This window comes from Muscardinus avellanarius (genome assembly GCF_963383645.1).
Source record: "Muscardinus avellanarius genome assembly, chromosome: 1".
NCBI lineage: Eukaryota > Metazoa > Chordata > Mammalia > Rodentia > Gliridae > Muscardinus > Muscardinus avellanarius.
In genome coordinates this window covers 97,548-120,828 of record NC_137786.1, presented here as the reverse complement: position 1 = coordinate 120,828, position 23,281 = coordinate 97,548, and the positions used below count along the sequence as shown (strand labels likewise).

The 23,281-nt window shown below is 47.4% G+C and overlaps 1 protein-coding gene across 3 annotated transcripts; it reads right to left on the bottom strand.

Moving 5' to 3' along the window:
• Positions 1–474: 474 nt before the first annotated feature.
• Positions 475–19,237, bottom strand: PDCD6 (programmed cell death 6; the record flags this gene model as incomplete). 3 transcript variants are annotated; one of them, XM_080695866.1, is made up of 6 exons in its annotated part: positions 475–573; positions 3,804–3,913; positions 10,209–10,367; positions 12,183–12,227; positions 18,106–18,167; positions 19,125–19,237. In XM_080695866.1, 6 exons carry the CDS (start codon positions 19,223–19,225, stop codon positions 475–477), a joined length of 576 nt encoding a protein of 191 aa, XP_080551992.1. The 3 variants fall into 3 exon arrangements, with proteins under 3 accessions (XP_080551992.1, XP_080551990.1, XP_080551991.1); XM_080695864.1 differs by having other exon boundaries at positions 10,215–10,367; positions 19,125–19,225; XM_080695865.1 differs by lacking the exons at positions 10,209–10,367; positions 12,183–12,227 and having other exon boundaries at positions 19,125–19,225.
• Positions 19,238–23,281: the final 4,044 nt, after the last annotated feature.

Genomic DNA, 23,281 nt, shown 5'->3' with positions numbered 1-23,281 from the left:
AAAAGCTACAAGTAGGGCGCGAGTCTAGAAGAGTATTTTATTGCTTATATTGTACATTCCAAGACATACAATAAACTCTTTTAAAAAAGTAAGGCACATGAAAAGCCTCCTGTGCATGTTCCATATGATTTTAAAATCTTATTGGCTAACAAGAGCATTTCCACTATAGAATGAGAGACACCTAAAAAAGGATGCATTTTTTGCAAGCAGAACACCTGAACACTATTACATTTCGGCTCATGGCACAATTAGTAAGCCAGCACATCCAAGGCTGTAGCATAGAAACATCGCTCCTACTGCAGCCACAACAGCACTAATTAGTGTATTCACATATGTACAGCCAGTCCCCGGGCTAATTACACACATCTGAAGGAAGAGCAGCACCCAACTGCGCCTGTGCCCTGCTGCGCCACAGGGAAGGGGTTTGGCAACTCAGTGTTTTTGTACATTGTGCTTCTATTCTCGAGGTCTGCGTTATACGATGCTGAAGACCATAGAGAGATACTGCTCATAGGAGACCTGAATCCAACCATCCTGATCCGTGTCGTAACGTCTGAATATGTCTGTCAACCTCTGTGGGGAAAAAAGAGGCATTTAAGACTTTGATGTTTGTTGAACAGGACAGCATGGCCACCTAAGACATCTGGTAACCCAATCTCAGAAGCATGTGTCCCTCACTGCCCAGATGGACACTGGTGGTGGGCCCCCGCACAGGAGTGTGGGTGGGATAGCCCTGAGCACCCTACTTAGGGCCTAAACCCTGAGGGTGGTGGAACCCAAGCACATGGAGGGCGGGCCTAGCCAACCAGACCCCATCTGGGCCCTTCTTCCTACTCTACCACCATCCTGTGGGCAGCTCCTCCCCAATGGCTCACCTCTGCTGCAGCAGGGACCCGGGCCAGCCAAGCTCAGGACAGGGGAACCAGCACTGACTGGGACTCCTACCTTGGAACCAAAGTGCATCAGAGGAGGCCAGCTGCAAGCAGTATTTGTAGGTACCACATGGGACCCAGCCATTCTGCCCACCCCAACACCTGAGGATCCAGGCCAGGCCAGAAGCAGAGGGGAGACACACCATGTTAAGAGACAAGGTTCGAGCCGGGTGCAGTGGGCACGCTTGTAATCCCAGCATTTGGGAGGCTGAGACCCAAGGATCGCAGTTCACAGACAGCCTCAGCTACTTAGGGAGGCCCTCTGCAACTTAGTGAGACTCTGTTTCAAAATAAAGAATAAAATATAGGGCAGGGGATGTAGCTCGGAGGTCGAATGTCCCTGGGTTCCATCCCCAGACCCGCCAAAAAAGGTTCAGTGAGTGTCACTTCCAGAGATGGGCTTGAGCAATGCTAACAAGCTCCGAAGAATTCTTTTTCTTTCTTTTTTTTTTTTTGGTGGTACTGAGGGTGGAACTCAGAGGCTTTCTACCTCCGGGCTACACTCCCAGACCTATTTTATATTGTATTTGGAAACAGGGTCTCACTAAGTTGCTGAGGCTGGCTTTGAACCTGTGTGATCCTCCTGTCTCATCTTCCCAAGCACAGGGATTATAAGTGTGCGCCACCACGCCCAGCTCAAAGAATTCTAATTACAAAAAAAGAAGCAGGCACAAGGCAGTTCCATGTGACAGTAGAAGACAACAGCCCCGGCACACTAAGGCCCACAAGGCTGTGTGTAAAATGAGATTTTACACTGCATCTTTTTTGTGGTACTGGAGATTGAACCCAGAGACATTCTACCTCCAAGTTACACCCCCAGCCCAATTTTATTTATTTGAAAACAGGGTCTCATTCGGTTGCTGAGAGCTTTGATAAGTTGCTGAGGCTGGATTTGAACCTGAAATCCTCCTGTCTCAGCCTCCCAAGTACTGGAAATACAAATGTGCGCCACCATACCTGGCAGTGCCACACCTTTTTAAAGTGTCCAGAGGTTACTGAGAAAACACAATCCAATGTTACAGAATCTGAGTGGTTGGGATGGAGCAAGGTTCTCCCCATTTGTAAGATCTGAAGTTTGAATACTAATGAACTTGCTTTTCAGCAAGTGAGTGAAGAACAGGGACCAATGTATCCAAATTTATTTTTAAAAAACTTTGAAGGCTGACCGGGCATGGTGGCGCACGCTTGTAATCCCTGCGCTTGGGAGGTGGAGACAGGAGGATTGCGCAGGTTCGAAGCCAGCCACGCTGACGTAAGAGACCCTGTTTCAAAAATATAAAATAGGTCTGGGAGTGTAGCCCGGAGGTGGAAGGGCTTCCAGGAACTCCAGTACCACCAAAAAAACAAAAACAAAAACAAAAACAAAAAACAAAACAAAACAAAAGCTTTGGAGGCTGTGCTTGGCAAAGTCAGAGCAAATGTACTTTTACTCATCTATCATTTAACTGGGGGGGAAAAATTTAAGATTTTCCCAAAATTCTCTATCTATCCAACAGCTTTCCATGATTCCAAAGCCAAGATGTGGCCTTGACCTGGACTCAAACCATAAGGGCTCACCTTTTAGAGACACATTCTCTTGAAATATTTACAGACCACACCTGCAGGAAGGTGCTACACATAAATGACCCGGAATTAACAACTAATGAATCTGATCATTATACTGTTGTCTCTGCTATCATCTTCACTTGAAATTTACCATAATAAATTTAAGATACAAAAGAGTTAACCAAACTACCACATTTCAAAGGTTAAAGCCACAAACCCTGACATCCAGGTTTAGAAGTGCAGGCCTGCAAGGAAGCTGAGGGAGGCCTGCTTTGTGACAGTTACAACACTGCTTAACAACAGGGACATCCCGAGGCGCAGCACTGTCTGAGCATCCTAGAGTGTGCTCACACAAACCAAGCACTCAGACGTGGTCTGCTGATTAAACCAAGAGCCATGGTGAGCACAGGAGGCTACTGCCACTGTAGCATGGCATATGGTTTACAGTAAACATGTTTTTACTAGTAGAAGATATACACCCTAAAACAACAATAAAAAGTATAGTAAAGTCAGGCGGAATGACACACGCCTACCTGGAAGTACTTGGGAGGCTGAGACAGGAGAATCACAGGTTCTCAGCCAGCCACAGCTACTTAGCAAAGTCATCTACAACTTAGTGAGACCCTGTTTCAAAATAAAAAATAAAGGTAGAACACCCCTGGGTTCAAGCACCAATACCATTCCCGTCCCTCAAGAAAGTATAGTAAACAAGAAAAACATTAACACCACCATTACTGAGAACTATGTGCTGCCATGAATGGATGTGCTATGCTTGCATGAGTGCTAGTAAAGGGTTCTTTACACGAGAGTAGCGCCTGTGCTGCGACTATAGTGTCATAGATTAGGGATTTTTCAGCTCAGTATAATCTTATGAGACACACACTAAAACATCACTATGCAGCACAATGACTACTTCCAAGGGCAGGAAAACCACTATAGTTTACACTTCCGTTAAAAGAACTACTTACTTCTCCAAAGATGAGACTTTTATTATATCAAAAAACTAATTCTAAGCTGGGCGTGGTGGCACACGCTTGTAATCCCTGTGCTTGGGAGGCTGAGACAGGAGGATTGCACAGGTTCAAAGCCAGCCTCAGCTGGTTTAAGAGACCCTGTTTCCAAATAAAATATAAAATAGGTCTGGGAGTGTAGCCTGGAGGTAGAAGGCCCCTGGGTTCCATCCCCAGATAAATAAATAAATAAATTAATTAATTAATTAAAAACTAATTCTATAGGTGCCTAACTCATAAATTGAAGGCCAGGTGCCCTGTTCTGACAGGTACCCTTTCCTGCCCCAGCCCAACCCGTACCAAGTCACTCAGTCACCTGCAAGACGATGCAGCCCTGGATGAAGTCATCAAATGCGATCTGCCCTCGTCCTTGTCTGTCAAACTTTCGAATAAGGATGTCGTGGAACTGATCAGAGAGCCGGTAGCCTTGGAGAGGAAAGACCAAAGTCAACAGGGGGCAAGTGAGGCAGAAGGCACGCAGCCCAGCCCAAGCTGTGCCTCCCCATGCCCCACCGCCATCTTACAGCCAACACTGGCTGGGTGGGAAGAGAAGTATGAATTCATCCAAATGCACTCGAAGACCCATGAGGTGCTGCCAAATTATGTAAGTCATTCTGAAAATAACTTTGCATCTCCAGTGCTGCAAAGTGACCTACTCGGAGACCAGTATCATCTAGGAATCATAGCTTGGAAGCTTTTGCTGTTTGGTCCTTTCCGAGAGCTCACGTGCTCACTGGCTAACTGCATAGAGTCTGTGCTGGTTTCTCAGAAACCACTCCACAGAGCAGTCATGGGCTTAGTAATCCTGAGCCAGGTGGAGCCACCTCACGTCTGCTAATCTGGACACAAAATCTCTCAACAATCCTCTGCCCTGGCCACTCATGACCAGAGAGTACCCTGAGAGCTACAACGTAACACAAGATCCCCCTACCCCCATTACACAAATTGTTGATGTGAGGAAAGGGTGAACTGATGGGGACCCCACACACAGCACTGCATGCAACATAAGGGAATGGAGGGTACAAGGAGTAGTTGGCCTCGCAAAGCTCAGCATCAAAAGGGCCAGCAAGCATTATGATGCTCTTTCCAATTTTCTGAACGTGTTTGGGAAGGTCTCCAGCAGGGAGATAGCTCTGAAGATGTGTGGACACACATCCCTGGAGGCTGCGCCTCACTGTCTTCTTTCTCTCATTACCCACTACCTGTGTGATGGTGGCTTCCTTACTGACTCAGGAGACAAGATCCATGAGACAACATGTTTATGTTTTTCAGTCTTGCTGGAATCTTTGCAAGGACATGCACACCTACTGTCTGAGTGAATCTCACAGCTAATTACCAGTGTGAACACTTAAATTATTTCACTGATAAAGACTCAAGCACAGAACATGTTTACAGTACCTTCCAAAGCAGTCAAGGAGAGCTGGAACTTAAATATAGGGCCACTAACTGAGTCATGGCAAGCCACTATGAGAACCCTCTTCCCTGCAGCCAGGTAGGAAAAGAGCAGGTGGGGAGAGGCTGCCTTGCATCTCTTCACTTCATACCTAGCACATGCCTGGCAGGTCAGACAGCAGCCCTGGCTGGGATGAGAACAGCCGTGGCTGGTTTCCTGTCAGGGCAGGGGAATGCCAGACAGGAGCAAAAATATGTAATTTCCAGTCTGTACACACAACGGAAACAACTCTGTTACTCCTAGAATTAACTTCCAATTTCCCTGGCCACTGGAGTTGTTGTAGGGAAAACAGAAACAAACAAAGTAACACTAGAAAAATGAACATGAACACAGACCATGAAAGAAGGCTCAGCCAGGCACAGGGGCACATGCTCTTTCCAATTTTCTGAACATGCCTATAACCATAGTACTTAGGAGGCTGAGACAGGAGGATCACAGGTTCAAGGCCAGACTCAACAATTTAGTGAGTCCCTCACTAAACTTAGAAAGATCTTGTTTCATATTTTAAAAGTTTTTTAAAAAGAGCCAGGCATGGTGGCTCATACCTGTAATCCCAGTGCTGGGAGGCTGAGATAGAAGGATCATAGGTTTGAAGACAGCCTCAACAATGTAGTGAGACTCTAAGCAACCTAGTGAGATTTTCTTTCTTTTTTGGGGGGGTGGGTGGGTACTGGGGATTGAACCCAGGGGCATTCTACCTCTGAGCTATATTCCCAGCCCCCAGCCCTATTTTATTTTTATTCTGAAACAGGGTCTTGCTGGGTTGATCAGAGTCTCACTACTTGCTGAGGCTCAAACCTGCAGTCCTCCTGTCTCAGCCTCCCAAATACTGGGATTAAAGGCATGTGCCACCACTCCCGGCTTAACCTAGTGAGATTTCTGAAGCAAATTTGTGTGTGTGTGTGTGTGTGTGTGTGTGTGTGTGTGTGTGTGTGTGTGTGTTATTGGGGGTAGAACCCAGGGGCTTTCCTACCTCCGGGCTATACTCCCAGACCTATTTTTTTTTTTTAAACAAGGTCTCACTAAGTTGCTGAGAGGCTAAGTAGCTGAGGCTGGCTTCCATCCTCCTGTCTCAGCCTCCCAAGCACTGGGATTACAAACTAATCTTGGCACGAAAGCTCTCAAAGATCCTCTGCCCTGGCCACTCTTGACCAGAGTACCCTGAGAGCTACATCATCACACAAGACCCCCTCCCTGTTACACAAAATGTTGATGTGAGGAAAGGGTGAACTGATGGGGACCCCACACACAGCACTGCATGCAACGTAAGGGAACGGAGGGTACAAGGAGTAGTTGGCCTCGCAAAGCTCAGCATCCAAAGGGCCCTGCGACACCACGTCCAGCTCAAAAAAAATTGTTTAATTGGAAGCTGTAGCTCAGAAGCAGAATGTCCCTGGGTTCAATCTCCAATATCAGACTAAATAAATAAATAAATAAATAAGAAACCCACAAAAAGGCTCATCTGAAAGGCCAAACCAGGCAGCACCTGCTCATAAGGATTTCCCTCCACGGAAGGCCATGTAGGAATAGCACTGCCTCCGTACCAAGAAGCAGCCTGGTCAGGACTGGCCAGCAAGACACTTGGAACCAGGCTGCCCAATGGACCCAGTATGCTGACCACAGGGCTACACCCACCATACCTAGGAGGTACATCCCATGGCTCTTCACCACTTTTAGATGAAAGCTGACTTTGGAAATACTGCTAAGGAGCCAAACAGAGCCTTGGCCTCCACACAGATCTAGTCCAGCTCCCCTGAGCTGCACCACTCAACGGAACAAGGGCCCTCCAGACCATCAGGGGCACCCCGCTGCTGAGTCTCAGCCCTCAGGCCCAGGTCCTCTTGGGTATGATTCGGTGGAGCTGCCTCATGTCAGGACTGCAAGGTTGGAGCAAAGCCGTGTGGAGAAGATGCTCCCTTGTCCCTAGCCCTCGCCACCTCTGCCAAACGTGTTCCCCCAACACCCCTGGAGGCCTCATCAAAGAGGGACAGGAAACACTCTCTGGTGTCTACTTCTAGGAACCAAACAGCCCTTGGTGATGAAGCAAAGTCCTTCTCTGTCTAGGAAGAATGATACCCCTGGAAGTGACCCTGCAGACAGTCCATGGGCGGGCCAAGGCCTGCACCAGGCTCTAAGCCCTGGCGCACCAGCAGGCCCGTATCCCCAAGAGACACTGCTGCAGCTGTAGCTCCACGAGGGAGGTGATGGATGGGAACCAGTACAGATGGTGGACATGGGAATGGGAGCAAGTGATGTATCCACGCGGCACAATCTGTGTCTCCAGCCGGCCTACGGCACAAGGGATGGGGCTGCTTGTGAACCTTGCCTGACCCTAACTCAGGAAACAGTCATAAAGCACTGTCAGCCTTGTAAGGTAGGTTGAGGGCAATGACCACGTAAGCAGGAGTCCACATGTGCCAGCAGCAGAATGAGGTACAAAGGACACACCACAGGCCTTGGACTGCTTTAAAATCTTCGCCAGAAAAGGGGACAACAAATGCAGCAAAAAGATGGAACATGCCTGAAAATAAGTCATAGGTAAATGGAGGTCTGTGGATGGGCACGGTGGCACATACTTGTAATCCTAGTACTTGGGAGGCTAAGAAGAGGAGGATCACAGCTGAGAGTGGCGATGAACACCAGTAATTCCAGTATTTGAGAGGCTAAAACAGGAGAATCACAAGTTCGAGGACAGCCTCAGCAAGTAGTGAGACTCTCATTAATCTAGTGAGACCTTGTTTCAAAATAAAAATTAAAGAGCTGGAGGTATAGCTCAGAGGTTGAATACCTCTAGGTTTAATTGCCAGTCCTACCTAAAAAAGAACAGGAGGACCAAGGGTTAGAGGCCAAGGTATAATAACTTAGCAAGACTATTTCAAAACAGAAAATAAAAAGGCTGGGGGGGGGGTAAGGCTCCATGATGAAGCACACCTGGTTAAATCCCCATTACCGTAAAAACAGTAAAATAAAAATAAATAAATAAAAGTTCACTTTCTTACAATTTCACTATAAAAAACTAGAATGAGCTGGGCATGGTGGTACACGCTTGTAATCCCAGCATTTGGGAGGCTGAGAAAGGAGGATGGTGGTTTGCAGAAAGCCTCAGCTACTTAGAGAGGTCCTTTGCAACTCAGTGAGACCCTGTTTCAAAATAAAGAATAAGGGTGCATTCATTTCGAGTCACCCCCCCCAATGTCATTTTGGCATGGGGCTGTATTTCTATTTTCTGTATTTCTATCTTTCTAATAAACTTCTTTAAATCTTAAAAAAATCAATAAATAAAAAATAAAGAATAAAAAAGTAGGGCTGGGTGTATAGCTCAGAGGTATAATGCCCCTGGGTTCCATCTGCAGTACTGCAAGCAAGCAAGCAAGCAAGCAAACAAACAAACAAACAAACAACACTAGCATGAGCCACGCATGATGGCAGACACCTGTAATCCCAGTACTTGGGAGGCTAAGACAGAAGGACTGTGGGTTTGAGGTCAGTGTTATCAACTTGAGATTTTTTTTTTTTTTTTTTTGCAGTACTAGGGATGGAACCCAGGTGCATTCTACCTCTGAACTACACCTCCAGCCCTATTTATTTATTTATTTTTTAATTCTTTATTTGGAAACAGTCTCACTGAATTGAAAAGGGCCTCACTAAATAGTAGCTGAGGCTGTCTGTGAACTGTGATCCTGTCTCAGCCTCCCAAATGCTGGGATTACAAGCATGCACCACCATGTCTAGGCTCTTGATGAGATCTTGTTTCAAAATAAAAAACTAACCGGGCGTGGTGGTGCACGTTTGTAATCCCAGCACTTGGGAGGATGAGACAGGAGGATCCCACAGGTTCGAAGCGAGTCTCAGCTACTTAGTGAGGCTCTCAGCAACTTAGTAAGACCCTGTTTCCAAATAAAGTATAAAATAGGTCTGGGAGTATAGCCCTAAGGTAGAAACCCCAAGTTCCACCGCCAGTACCACAAAAAATAAAATAAAAAAATAAAATAAAATAAAATAAAATAAAATGGCTGGGAATGTAGCGTGATGGAATATCTGTGGGTTTAATCCCCAGTACAAAATAAAGCTGCAAAATTTGCAAGACAGCCAAGATGGTGGCACTTGTAATCAAGTTGTTATAATTCCAGTACTTGGGAGGATGAGGCAGGAGGATTGCAAGTTTAAGGACAGCCTCAGCAAATAGTGAGACTCCATCAACCTAGCAAGACTCTGTTTCAGAATAAAAATAAAATAAGGCTGGAGGTGCAGCTCAGAGGTACAATGCCCCTGGATTCAATCTCCAGTGCAAGAGAAGAGAGAGAGAGGGAGAGAGAGGGAGAGAGAGAGAGAGAAAGAGAGAGAGGGAGGCAGACAGACAGACAGACAGACAGACACACACACACACACAAACACACACACTTGCCAGAGGCAGGGTGTGTGTGGAGGGGAGTCCAGAGGCTGATCAAGCTTCTAGGTGACCCAAATTTCACTCCAACAAACAACCCAAGCTGTACCTGCACAGCCTGCTGGCCAGCATGCTGGCAGAGGTGTCATGCCAACCCAGACTCCCTCCCAAGCGGTAGATGTTAACCACGGTTTAAATTAGTGAGCAAAAGGATCATCAGACACATTGTGTGGCCAGGTCAGTCAATGCTGCCAGGCAGGGCTGGGCTGAGACATCTGCAAATTCTGGAAACGCTTGGATGCGCTCTGGACAGGCACTATAAACACTCGTGAAAAGCACAGCACACTGCCACACACCTGAGCCACGCGGTTATGTCCACAAGTGCACACGCCAAGCACACACATGCTAGCGCACTTGAGAATGGGCATAGACACTTCCTACTTCCCCATCAAGGCCCAACTTGGAGGGACTGAGAGTTAGGCCTGATAACTTACAGAACTGTTTCTCACTGCTATTTTCTTAATGTTATTTTCATGTAGTTTGATGTATCATGAAGCTGCCTCATACCACTTTATTTTCATTTACCCATTTTAAATTGTTTCAAAAGCCACATTCTCAATTTTGCTCATCAAATCACCTCACTTCACAAAAGCTGACAATTTGCATAGCCCTTATCTCATTTGGATGAAAACTGCGCAAAAGACTACAGTCCAACGTGAGTCATCAAGACATAGAGAGTACCAAAATATGAACCTGTACAATGTAAACAGAAATGTCATAGGGATTGGGTTAAAAACTGGTACACAAAACAAAGTGAAACACCTCAGGGGCACCTAGGTTCCAAAATGAAATACGCTACACAACCAAGATAAGCGAATTACCAAAACCTGAGAGTGCTTGCTTGAGCTCATTCTTGTCAATCATCCCGGAGTTGTCCCTGTCATAGGTACGGAAGACGTTCTGCCAGTCTGTTATGTACTTCCAGACGCCCGTGAACTCGCTGAAGTTCACTCCGGCCTTGTTCTCCCGGTCAAACATGGCTGTGATAGAGGAACCAGTGACAAGTCAGGTCTCGACCACCGCACGTGCGCCCAGAGCTTCACTGGACCAGCCTGCTGCTCACCAAGTGCTGGTTGGTAAATGCTTGTCTGTCGAAGACACCTGGATCCCTAAGAGCACTGTGACACCTGCCCAGGTTGGAGAATGAGTGTCCCCAGAGTCAGTCCCTAAATCATGGCATGCACAATATACACTCACAACAGTGCAGCAGACTGTGGTGAAGGCATGGCAAAATTAGAAGATGCTTTACACTGAGGTAGGTTCTGCAAGCAGACCCACTGTGGGTGTTCTCGCTCCACCACGACACCTAGGCGTACAGGCCCAGCAGCTCCCACTCTCCTGGCTCCCCGTCCTGGGCCAGGCTGGCCCTTCCACTTCCTAGGGCCCTCAGTCCTCAAGGAGGCTCAGAAAAGTCCTCCTAGAGCAAGGGAAGGCTATTTTAATTAGAAAAAGAAACCTTAGCCTACTGACCTACTGGGGTTAGATTTTTAAGACAGAACTTATTTTTCATTAAAAAAAAAATCATAGTGAGACCCTTCACAACTCAAGTGAGACCCTGTTTCAAAATAAAGAATAAAAAAACAGAGCTGAGAGCCAGGCATGGTGGCAAACCCTTGTAATCCCAGCATTTGGGAGGCTAAAAAAGGAGGACCGTGGTTCGTGGACAGCTTTAGCTACTTAACGAGGCCCTTTGCAACTCAGTGAGACCCTGTTTCAAAATAAAGAATAAAAAATAGGGCTGGGGGTGTGGCTCAAAGATAGAATGTCCCTAGGTTTAATCCCTAGTATTCACACACACACACACACACACACACACACACACACACACACACACACACAGTAAGTTAAGTGTGGTAGGGCACACTTGTAATCCCAGTACATAGGAGGCTGAAAGAGGAGGATTGCAGGTTTGAGATCAGCCTCAGCAACTCAGGGAGACCCTGTTTCAAAATTAGGCTGGGGGTGGGAGTGTATGTAGAGGTAGAGGTACAATGCTCCTGGTTCAATCCCCAGTACCACACACACACACACACACACACACACACACACACACACACACACAAAGAGACAGAGAGAGAAAAGAAAGAAAAATATGAAAGAAAGAGAAAATCAATATAATTTAGGTCCAAATATACATAAGACCTGCTAACTACAATTTACATGTAACTGCAAAATGGCTACAAAATATAACAACTGAATATGAATTATTGCTGCAGAATAAATAATAAACCATTTAGTCTCTGAGTCAGGCCCAATGGCTAGTGCCAGGCTACGAAGAATGTCAGAAGTCAGTAACATTTCAAAAAAGAGGGCCTACTTCATAGGGCTCTCTGCAACTTAGTAAGACCCTGTTTCAAAATGAAGACTAAAAAGTAGGGCTGGGGGTGTAGCTCAAAGGTCAAATGCTCCTGGGTTCCATCCCCAGACCTACAAAAAAGTATGGCTGGGGATACAGCTCGGAGGTAGAACGCTCCTGGGCTCAACCCACAGCACCGCCACACCAAAAAAGATGTAATATCAAACAAGAACAAGCAAGAAGAGAGTATGAAAATTGCCAAATTAAGGTTTAAAATGAACTCAATAATAATGTTACCTTTAGAATTTGGAAACTGAAAGGATGAATTAAACTGTAATTTAAAACTAAAGAGCCAGTGAAAGCCACACAGAGATGAAAGAGGGGTGGAGGCGAGGAGGGTGGGAAGTGCAGGCCAGCGCCATCCGCCTGGCTCCAGAAGACCGGGAAGTGAGTCACGGGTGTAGGAGCAGCCGCCTCACTTGTTTGCACGGATACTTACAGATGATGGAACGGACCGTCACTGGGTTAAATGGGGTCCACGTGCCTGCAAGAAAACACACCACAGCAATTATACAGAAGACAGCAATTGTACAGAAAACTGCAAGAACCTGTACTCTTATAGGCAGCCTGTAACAAAGCCAGGAAAGTCAGATGTTCAGCAGGGACCACCCCAGGGTGCCAGGAGATCTGGTTACCATGATTACAGAGGAGCTGGATCACGTAGGAGTGGTCAGCATGTAGTCTATGCTGCAACTTGTAGGAACCCTTTATGTCCTGCTGAAACATAGTACCTTTTGAAATTAAGAGCTCCAAACTCTTACCTTCTGAACTTTCTCCTGCTGAGGACAGATGCCAAGGAAGCTGAGACTGAAGGGCCATCTCACTAGGTCTGCACATGTCTATTTCCCATGTTCTGTCCCTCCGTGCCCTCTTCTCTTCTAAAAGCTTTCCTCGCCCCTGAGCTGCCCTCCTCCCCTGCCCAAGATGGAGACTTGCGAGGTCTCCTTTAACTTCCTTGAAGCCAGCTTTGAATAAACCTATTTTCCTCACCAACCCGATTCCAAGTATTTGTGGGGCATGAGGAGTGGGAAAGCCTCGTCTTGCCCTGCAGTAACACTGCCAAACATTTAAAGCTACTTATGATCGCTGGAGGCTGGATGCTGACTCTACTCTCTGGAACTCTGCTGGGAATTTTCTGGAGAGAGCAAACTCGGCTGGCTGTGCTGGAGAGCCTGACCACCCTCAGGCCTGATAGTTCTATAGGACCAGACTCGTGGCCAGTTTCTTACCCAGCAGGGACGCAAAGGCAAAGCACACAGGGAAAAGCAGGTAGGAAACCAGGTATGAGCGTCCAAAGTCTAGAAAGGACACCACAACTCCTCAGCACGTGTGCAGTGAGCCACCAGAGGGCAGCTGTGCCAAGCCTGGGAGGCAAGGGCTGTTAGGAGGTCAGTCACTGAACCCCAGACACCCAGAAGGAAAGTGGCATCTGCCACAAATCACATTCTTCGCATAAACTGGGCAGGCAAAGCAGCACAACTTGGCTCAAGGACCCTGGGGAATAAAGTACTCTTCAGTCAGAACATTCTAGGAGCTCTGTCCCCAGGAGCCAAACGAGGGCCAGCCAGCCAGCATGGTTTTCTTGGGAAGGTTAGGAACTGGGCAACCCAGCAGGCCAAGCTGACCTTCCCCATATCTCCAACTCTACCTGCTCCATCATGGGCAACAAACACTGTCACCCACTTAATGGGGCCCATATTGGAGAAGGATGGTGATGTGACCATATTATCACCCAATGGGGAATTGTCATGCTTATGTGGTCTGATTTAAATAGACCTTTTAGCCAGGTGTGGTGGTGCACACTTGTAATCCCAGTACTTTGGAGGCTGAGAGAGGAGAATTGTGCAGGTTTGAAAGCAGGCAGCCTCAGCTACTTAGTGAGACCCTGTTTCGTTTTTCTTTGCTTTGCTTTTTTGCGGGTCTGAGGATGGAACCCAGGGGCATTCAACCTCCAAGCTACACCCTAAGCCCTATTTTTATTCTTTATTTTGAAACAGGGTCTCACTGAGTCGTGGAGGGCCTAAGTAGCTGAGGCTGTCTGCAAACTGCGATCTTCCTGCCTCAGCCTCCCAAACGCTGGGATTACAAGCGTGCGCCACCACGCCTGGCTTGAGACCCTGTTTCTAAATAAAATATAAAATAGGTCTGGGAGTGTTGCTTAGAGGTAGAAAGCACCTGTGTTATATCCCCAGTATCACCAAGGGGGGGGGGGAATAAATCAGTCCTTTTTTTCCTCCTCTTTCTTTTTATTGTTATTTTTGTTTGTTTTGTGTGTGTTTGAGGGGGGAAGAGGCTGGTGATTGAACCTAGGGGCTGAGTTTAATCTGCGCTCCACCTTCAGCCTGATATTTCAGTCTTTATTTTCAAACAGGGTCTCACTGAGTTGCGGAGGGCTTAAGTTGCTGAGGCTGGCCACAAACCTGCGATCTTTCTGGGTCAGCCTCCCAAGTGCTGGGATTACAAACCTGGACTTATATGACCAGCCTCGCAGTTCTTCTAACATAAACTAGAGCTCCATTTGAAAAAAATATCTTCAAAAGAAAATAAGATTATTTTTCTAATACAGCTAAAAGATGCCCCCTCAAATACACCAACATGTAATGCTAAGGCATTTTTTGTACTTCAAAAGCACAAAAATAGGCGGCTTGAGAAAAATTAATTTCTCTGTATCCCAAGAAATATGTGAAAACCAAATATGGGTACTCAAGACAGTTTTGGCAAGTTATTTCAAAAAGAAGGCAAGAGAACACTGTTTTGTATACCTCCATCTGTGCCCACTGACCACGTGGCTCTGCCTAGAGTAGCCCTGGTAGCCGCTCTCCTGTGGACACAGGCCTCAGAGGTCCTGATGCAAAGCCCACACACGTGTGCACATGCTCCAATCTTACAGAAGGAATCTCTGAGAAGCACACACTGAACTGAAACAGAAACCACACTATTTTGCAGCTTTACTTTTCCTACCAGTGAGATATTAAATTACTAAAATGGCCTGGATTGCCTGTGATCCTAGTACTAGGGAGGCTGAGACAGGAGGATCACAGGGTTGATCAGCAACTTTGTCAAAATCAAGTTTTGAGCCCTGTTTCAAAATAAAAATAAAAAATAGGCTGGGAGTATAACTCAGAGGTAGAATGCTCCTGGTTTCATCCCCAGTATAAAGATAATTATTAACTGAACTAACTTAATAACCTAACTCCATTGTCAAAACAGAAGACTGATCCTGGAAGAATAACTAGAAATCAAAATGGTTTCAACCACATGCTCATAAGGATTCAAAGAGAATGAAGAGAACTGGTAAATGCTGTGTGCCTGCACTGACTTTGAATCTTCGTCATGAGCTTACAATCTGGTGGCCAGAGAGAGCTGTCGCTCTCTCTGAAACTCTAGGTGAGTTTTGATTGCCATTGTTATCAGTATTAGAGGTGGGACCTTCCAGAGGTGATGAGCTCAGGAGGGCTCCACATGCAGGACTGGCCTCTGGCCAGGGGAGGAGGGCAGTTATGGCAAGAAGGAGCTCCTAATGAAAGAACATAAATTTGGATCCTTCTTTCTGGTTTGCCCTTCTACCTTCTGCCACAGGGAAACGCAGCAAGAAGGGCTTGACTAGAAGCCCTGTTTCCTGGCTCCCAAGGCTCTGAACCAAACGACTTTCTATGGTATTGTTATAGCAGTTGGAAACAAACTAAGACAGGGGAATCAGAGAAAAGGAGAACACAGGTCTAAAGGCAGAAGTGATACACCATCCTCAGAAGGGTGGTTTTATTATGTATTTATTTATTTCTGGTGGTACTGGGGATGGAACCCTTCTACCTCCGGGCTACACTCCCAGACCTATTTTATATTTTTATTTGGAAACAGGGTCTCTTAAGCCAGAGAGGCTGGCTTCAACCCTGCGTGATCCTGCTGTCACCCAGCAGGAAGGTGGTTTTAAATGCACCTCCAGTGAAGAAAGGCAGGAAGCCAGAGCCCATGGCTCACTGGGGAGAGTGCGCCATGCTGCAGCCTTGGGTAGACACCAGCAGGCAGGACAGGTGGAGACCTGAAAGGTCTCAGAGCAGAGGCTTGCATATAAAGGAGAGAAGTGATGTACAGGGGACCTGTGCACCAAGAGCACGCCTGGCTTCAAATCCTGGCTCTACACAACACTGCCACCATGGCTGGGTAAATGTATTACCATCCCCTGCTCCGTGAGGCTGTGAGAGGACTAAAAATTTGTGCTTATTCATAATCTGCCTTGTTAAAGATACTTATGAAAATATGCAGAGTATGCAAAATAAAGTAAAACTATGTTGCCTGGGAGGAGAAAAGTAGGAGGATGAGAGGGAAGAAAAGAGTCTAAGGTGAAGTCAGAAAATTTGCCCCTTAAAATTCTAAATTCTTTTTTTGTTTGTTTGTTTGTTTGTTTTGTTTGTTTTTTGGTGGTACTGGGAGTGGAACCCAGAGGCTTTCTACATCCGGGCTATACTCCCAGACCCATTTTATATTTTATTTGGAAACAGGGTCTCACTAAGTTGCTGAGAGCCTCACCACGTAGGTGAGGCTGACTTCGAACCTGTGCGATCCTCCTGTCTCAGCCTCCCAAGCGCGGGGATTACAAGTGTGCGCCACCACACCCGGCTTCTAAATTCTTGTTATCAGCAAGCCACAAATTTGATATTAAATATTAGCAGTTCATAGATTTAGGGTTTCCAGGATATATACAAAGAGAATAGTCATTATGACATGCTTTAACAACCAGCCGAGCCAGGGCAGATCAGTGCCTGCTGGTGAAGATACAGGAGCCTAAAAACACATGTAAATCATGAGCTCGTGTCCCCTTAGAGGCCTGGCATAAGGTCTGCGAAGGGCTTGGCATGGTGTTCACTAAGTGTGAGTGCTCAGGAAGTGAAAACCACCACCACCATTAGGTGATGGGAACCTCCACACCTCAAGCAGGCTCCCCAGCCACTGGCCTCTTCGGAGTACACGTGACCCACTGAACTTACTCTCCCAGAAGTCATGAAGACACAGAACCAGCAGGTCAAGTGCTTGCTCAAGGTCACACTACAACAGGGCCAGCAGGACTTGGATCCAGGTAGCACCAGGGGTCCAACTGGAGCCTGCCATGGTAGACAGGTCATCTTGCTAATGAGGGAAGCATTTGAACACCAGTACCAGTTGAAAAGGTTGCACCAAAAGCTTAAATCTGGTCAGCACTCTCTACCATCCAAACAAATGAGCCAAAGAAAGACTGTTCACTAGGTTTGTGATCTTCATCAGTCACTGGACTCCCCTGGAGATACGTACGCAGTTACAGAAGCATGTCTGCAGGGGTGACAGAGCTCTATGCAGCCCTATCACTACACTTTCAAAGCAGGATGTAAAGAAATCATCTAGTCTGTCTACTTGGAAAGTTTTAGGCCAGGATTTGCCAAGCTGCAGTCTACTGGATGCCAGGTAGAGAGAGGTCTTTCTAGGAACTCTGTGTTGCACCTTCTGTTTCAAAATAATAAATAAATGGGCTGGGGGTGTAGCTCAGAGATGTAGAATGTCCCTGGGTTCAATCCCGGTTCCACCAAAGACTAATCACACTGACTCCACAGAGAGGTCTCCCATACCCCTACAAAAAGGCCAGCACCTTCCAAGTCCCTACCCAAACACCTAGTATTCCCCTGATGATAACACTGCCCCATGATCCTTCGACCAGAGCCTCCAATATCCCACTTTCAATTTGTCCCTAGACTTGTAGCAGTTCCTATAGCAACCACATTCCCCTGAAAGTGGACCATCTCCATACCCTTCAACCCCTCAGTGCCCTGATGATCCTTTATAGGAGTCACTAAGATTAAGTTGCCCAGGAAATTCAAGAACTTCGAGCCAAGCCGGGCGTGGTGGCGCACGCTTGTAATCCCTGCGTTTGGGAGGCAGAGACAGGAGGATCGCGCAGGTTCGAAGCCAGCCGTGCGAACTGGCTTAGGAGACCCTGTTTCCAAATAAAAATATAAAATAGGTCTGGGAATGTAGCCCGGAGGTTGAAGGGCTTCCAGGAACCCCAATACCACCAAAAAAAAAAAAAAAAAAAAAAGAAAGAACTTCGAGCCACCTGGAGGATTTCTGCTGTGCAAAGATGAACTTCCCACCTCTCACCCAGAGCCCACACTCTAGAACCACAGGTCCCTGTGCTTATACACATCAGTCCTCCCTGGAGCTTGGTGAGCTCGAGTGTCATCACCAATGACAACCAGGAAACCACTGACTCAGTGAGTCAGAAACACTTCCACCACGTATCACTCATGGTGAGTTAGTCTTGATGACGCTTCTGTACTTGGTAGTCAATTCCAGAAAGGAGCCGCTCACTGTGAGAGGGCTGGGATTCAACTCACCATTGGAAAGTGCTTGCTGAAGCTCATTGTCTGATATCACCCCACTCCTGTCTTTATCAACCCTACAAAATCAAGAAGACCAGGTAAGCTGATGACACAATGTGTAGGAACAGCAAAATACAGTAAAAACATTTACCGCTTCCGGCAACACTCCAGCAGCTCTGGAATGCTCCTCAGGTAGGCCTTTCACCTCAGAGACTTCCTAAAGAGCTAAATCATCTCTTCCGTTTCCCTTTCAAGCCTTCCTTCTGTATCTTGCCCTGACCTGTCTGAATTTACAACTGCACCAGTTTGCATTTTTACAAACAGGAAAAGAAATCTCTAGGATAATTAAGCCATTCCCCAGCTATGAGTCATTCATGTTATGGTCATTTGTTGGAAAGGATGACCAGGGACAGAAGGTCCTGCCAACAGCCACCTGCCCCGAGCCGTGCAGATCTACCTGGCCAGGATCTGGCTTGTTCCTGCATTCCTAAAACTGCTCCTCTAGCTCACTGGAGTGGTTGGAACCTGCCCTTTAACTCTGAGAACCACGCAGGGCGGGCACAACTCCAGGCCTTCTGGAGGGGCCCAGGGCACCGAAGGAGGACAGAGAGGGGGAGGAGAAAGGGGAGAGAGGAGAACAGAGAGGATTAAGATGGAGGCAGGGGAGAACATGGGAGGAGCCCAGGGAGGACAGTGCAGGAGCGAGAGGCGGAGGCCAGGCAGAGGGAGGAGACCCAGGAGGATAGCGGAGAGGCTGGAGGGCGGGGAGGAGGCTGGGGAGGACGCGCAGGGAGGGCAGAGAATGAGGATGGGGGAGGGGGACTCGGAGGCTAGGGAGGGCCTTAGGAAGCCTGGGAGGAGGCTCAGGCCCGGGAGGACAAGGTGGGGTGACGAAGGCGGCAGGGGAGAACGAATGAGGAGGAGGGAGAGCAAAGGAGCCGGGAAGGCATGGAGTGGACTGGAGGCCGAGGAAGGAGTCGGGGAGGGCCGAGAAGGCCGGAGGAAGAGGACCAGGGAGGGCGAAAGGGCCTCACCGCTGGAAGACGTTCCACAGGAAGCTCTGGTCCGGCAGCGCCGCGCCCGCAGCAGGCCCAGGCCCGGCCCCGGGGCCGGGGCGGTAGGAGTAGGCGGCCATGGGCACAGACGCGGCGGGGTCGGGCGGCTCCGCTTCCGCCTCTGCTGGGGGCGGGTCTTATGTCATTTCCGGGGACACCGGAAGTGCGTGTCTTCTTGCTAGGCGCGGCCAATCGCCTCCAGGGCTAGTTGCCAGGAAACGCCGGGCGTCCCTGTGACCCCTAGTCTGGGTTTCCTGCGTAGCGCTGTCAGCCCTGGCCCGCTCAGCCTGTCCTGTCCCTCCTGTCCCCCTGCCTTGGCCTTTTCCTCCTTCCCAGGCCTGTCCTCCCTGCCCCGACCTTTCCTGCCTGGCCCTGTCCACCCTGCCCCATGCTTTCCCTTCTGTCCCCCTGCCCTGGCCTGTCCTCCCTGCCCCAGGCTTTCCCTTCTCTCCCTCCTGCCCTGGCCTAACCTGCCCTATCCCAACCTATTCCCCATCCTAGCCTGTCCTTCCCTGGTGCCCTGTCCGGGCCACGGGCAGCACTGTAGAGGTGTGCTGGGAGAGGGATGCTCATCTACTGAACCAGGGATGGGAAGTGAGGGAGAAGGATTTCAGCTGGATTGATGACATCCCATTCTGTATACAAAGTGTTGGTGTGAAAATGGCAAGACGCCAACAGCCAAGATTCTGCAGAGGAAGATGTGTGATGGTCCGTGTTTTTTCAGATCCACCCCTGCTTCCCCACCAATGCTTCCTCATGCTCTTCTACACAGGTGACTTGACATATTTGGGTCCTGAAGGTGAGAACGTCAAGTCCTCGTTGACCAAGTCACCATCCTTTCTTGGACTTCTGGCCTTAGCCACACTCATGGTAGTAAGTAATACTTTTCCCTCAGTTAAAGACAGGGTTGTCTTCATTTTGAACCCTACCCCTACAATGCGATTTAGAGAGATTTTACCATGAATTACCCACATTAGGAAATGCACTTTGAGGCAATTACTGCCCCAGGTCGTCCTCACTGACTGCCATGCAAGTTCAGAATGCTAAGATTATTCCTATTCAGAGGACTATCCCAGCTGTTTATTTCCTAATTCAAGGCATGTTGCTTTGTTCATCCTCCAAGCTGGTAGACTTTCCATGTGTATGTCTGTGTGGGGAGTGCTGGAAATTGAATCCAGGGGCACTTACGTCTGAACTACATACCAGGCCTATTTTATTTTCTATTTTGAGGCAGAGTCGAAGATTACCACATGCGGATCTCAAGCATTCGATCTTCCAAATACTGGGATTACATGTATGTGCCACTGTTCTTGGCTGGCCTCTTGTGGAGTTTTACCTCACTTGCAAAAGTTGGACAGACCAAGGGCCAAGAATGTGGATTCTTATCACTGTCACCAGAGACTTTCTTCCCTGTGGACCCCAATTCATTATTCAGCACATGGGGCACAGATACAGATCTGATCAGCTCCAACTATATTGTTCTCTGCCCTATTTTTCTTTCTTGTCCACAAGACACCTTGAGGCTTTTTTTTTTTAATTCTTCAAATAAATTAAGCTACCCAGCATCTTTGGCATTCAACTCAATTACTCTACACACTTTTTCAACAATGTGGTTTTTTCCAGTTTAGTAAATTAGTTTCTAATTTTCTCTTTATAAGGTATCTACATCATGTGTCAGATAACCCTCTTTAGAATCTTCCACAGCTCTTTCATCAATAGTTTCTAATACTCATTCTTTCTCCCATACCTAGCTCCTTTTATATTCTAAGAACTACCCAAATATTAATAACTACAAATCTGTGGAAAAAATTTGGGATGTTTCCCTGCCCAACAGGGTCCCTGGATGTATCAAGTGCTCTAGGTCTCCCGTCCAGAATGCCACAACCACCAGTACCCACAGCACACTTCCGTGTTCAATTCTAGAGGTGGGAAACACATTCATTCAAGGGAAGAAACATTTATCAAATGCTCATAAGGAGCTAGAACTTATCCTGGTATTTTTTTTTCTTTTCTGTGGTACTGTGGATTAAATCCAGGGGCATTCTACTTCTGAGGTACACCCTAGACAGATCTATTTTATTTTTTATTTTGAAACAGTCTTGCTAAGTCGCTGAGGGTGTCCTCCTGCCTCAGCCTCTCCAGGACTGGGATTACAGGCATGTGCCATCATGCCGGTATCCCCAGCCATTTTTATTTTTGGGGATGTGTGTGTGTGTGTGTGTGTGTGTGTGTGTGTGTGTGTGTGTTACTAGAGATGGAACCCAGGGACATTCTAACTCTGAGATACACCCCTGGCCCTATTTTTATTTTTTATTTTGAAACAGGGTCTCATTGAGTTGCAAAGGGCCTCAGTAGCTTATCCACAAACCGAGATCCTCTTGTCTCAGCCTTCCAAATGCTGGGATCACAAGCGTGTGCCACCACACCTGGCTTTCAATTTTTTTGAAACAGGGTCTCACTAGGTTGCTGAGAGTTTCACAACACTGCTCCCAGGAATGTCGATATAAATGCACAAAGGGATGAGTCCAGCTAGGAGTGGCGGCACACGCTTGTAATCCCCGTGCTTGGGAGGTGGAGACAGGAGGATCGCGCAGGTTTGAAGCCAGCCTTGCTGGCTTAAGAGACCCTGTTTCCAAATAAAAAAATATAAAAAAGGTCTGGGAGTGTAGCCCGAAGGTAGAAAGGTTTCCAGGAACCCCAGTTACCACACACACACAAAAAAGGATGAGTCTGGAGGACAGAGATGTCTTGACATGTTATGTTGTTGAAGGACACAGCTTTAGTCCTTTCCTTCTCACAGCCTGAACTGCGTCACATCAGCCTCTGGGCAGTGCTGCTGTGGGTGCCCTTGCCCCTCACAAGCGGGGTGCCTTTACAGACAGGATAGCTGCCTGAGCTTGGCTGCCATGTTACAAAGGTTCTGCTCCAGGAAGCCCACCCTCAACAACAGCAAGAGGTGGACCACATCCCAGGCTGCCACCCTCTATCTCTGCCTATCTCGGATTCAATTCCTCTTAACCAGGTCTGTTCTAAGTTTTCCAGGAGTCGAGAAATGAACTGAGAGATAACACTCTTCTCCCTACATAAAGTTAATGGCATCATGTATCCAAACATTGGGCCAGTCTCTCCTTTGGCCTAATTTCTGCAAAGCCTTACTTTCCTTTGAATCATCCTAAATGTGCCTCTTCTAAGAGCTGGAGTTTCTGAGGCCTTACAGCACACACTTGCGGCCATGACAAGCTTCAACAAATGTTTGTTAAATGATTGTAAAACTGAATGGATTATGTGCCTGCCCCATCCTCGCATGTGTGAGGATATGTATGTATGCACACAGTCACATGTATATTTTGTCTGCATCTGACAAGTGTCCTAAAGCCAACTCTGGCTCATTTTCTTACTTTCTCTGGTTCAAAAATGGCTGCAATGCCGGGCGTGGTGGTGCACGCTAGTAATCTCCGTGCTTGGGAGGCTGAGACAGGAGGATCATGTAGGTTCCAAGCCAGCCTCAGCTACTTAGTGAGGCTCTCAGCAACTTAGTGAGACCCTGTTTCCAAATAAAAATATAACATAGGTCTGGGAGTATAGCCTGGAGGTAGAAAGCCTCTGGGTTCAACCCCTAGTTCCGCCAACAAAACAAAACAAAAATGGCTGCATTGTAGCTGGGCGTGGTGGTGCACACTTGTAATCCCTGCACTTGGGAGGCTGAGACAGGAGGATCACGTAGGTTCCAAGCCAGCCTCAGCTACTTAGTGAGGCTCTCAGCAACTTAGTGAGACCCTGTTTCCAAATAAAAATATAACATAGGTCTGGGAGTATAGCCTGGAGGTAGAAAGCCTCTGGGTTCAACCCCTAGTTCCGCAAACAAAACAAAACAAAACAAAAATGGCTGCATTGTAGCTGGGCGTGGTGGTGCACACTTGTAATCCCTGCACTTGGGAGGCTGAGACAGGAGGATCGCACAGGTTCAAAGCCAGCCTCAGCTACTTCGTGAGGCTCTCAACAACTTAGTGAGACCCTGCTTCCAAATAAAGTATATATATTAAAAAAGGCTGCATTGAGATGTTTGCACAACAAAGACCTTTCCTTTTTGAGTAACTTTCCCTCTTAAACTTCTGGCTGTATAATTCTAGGGACAG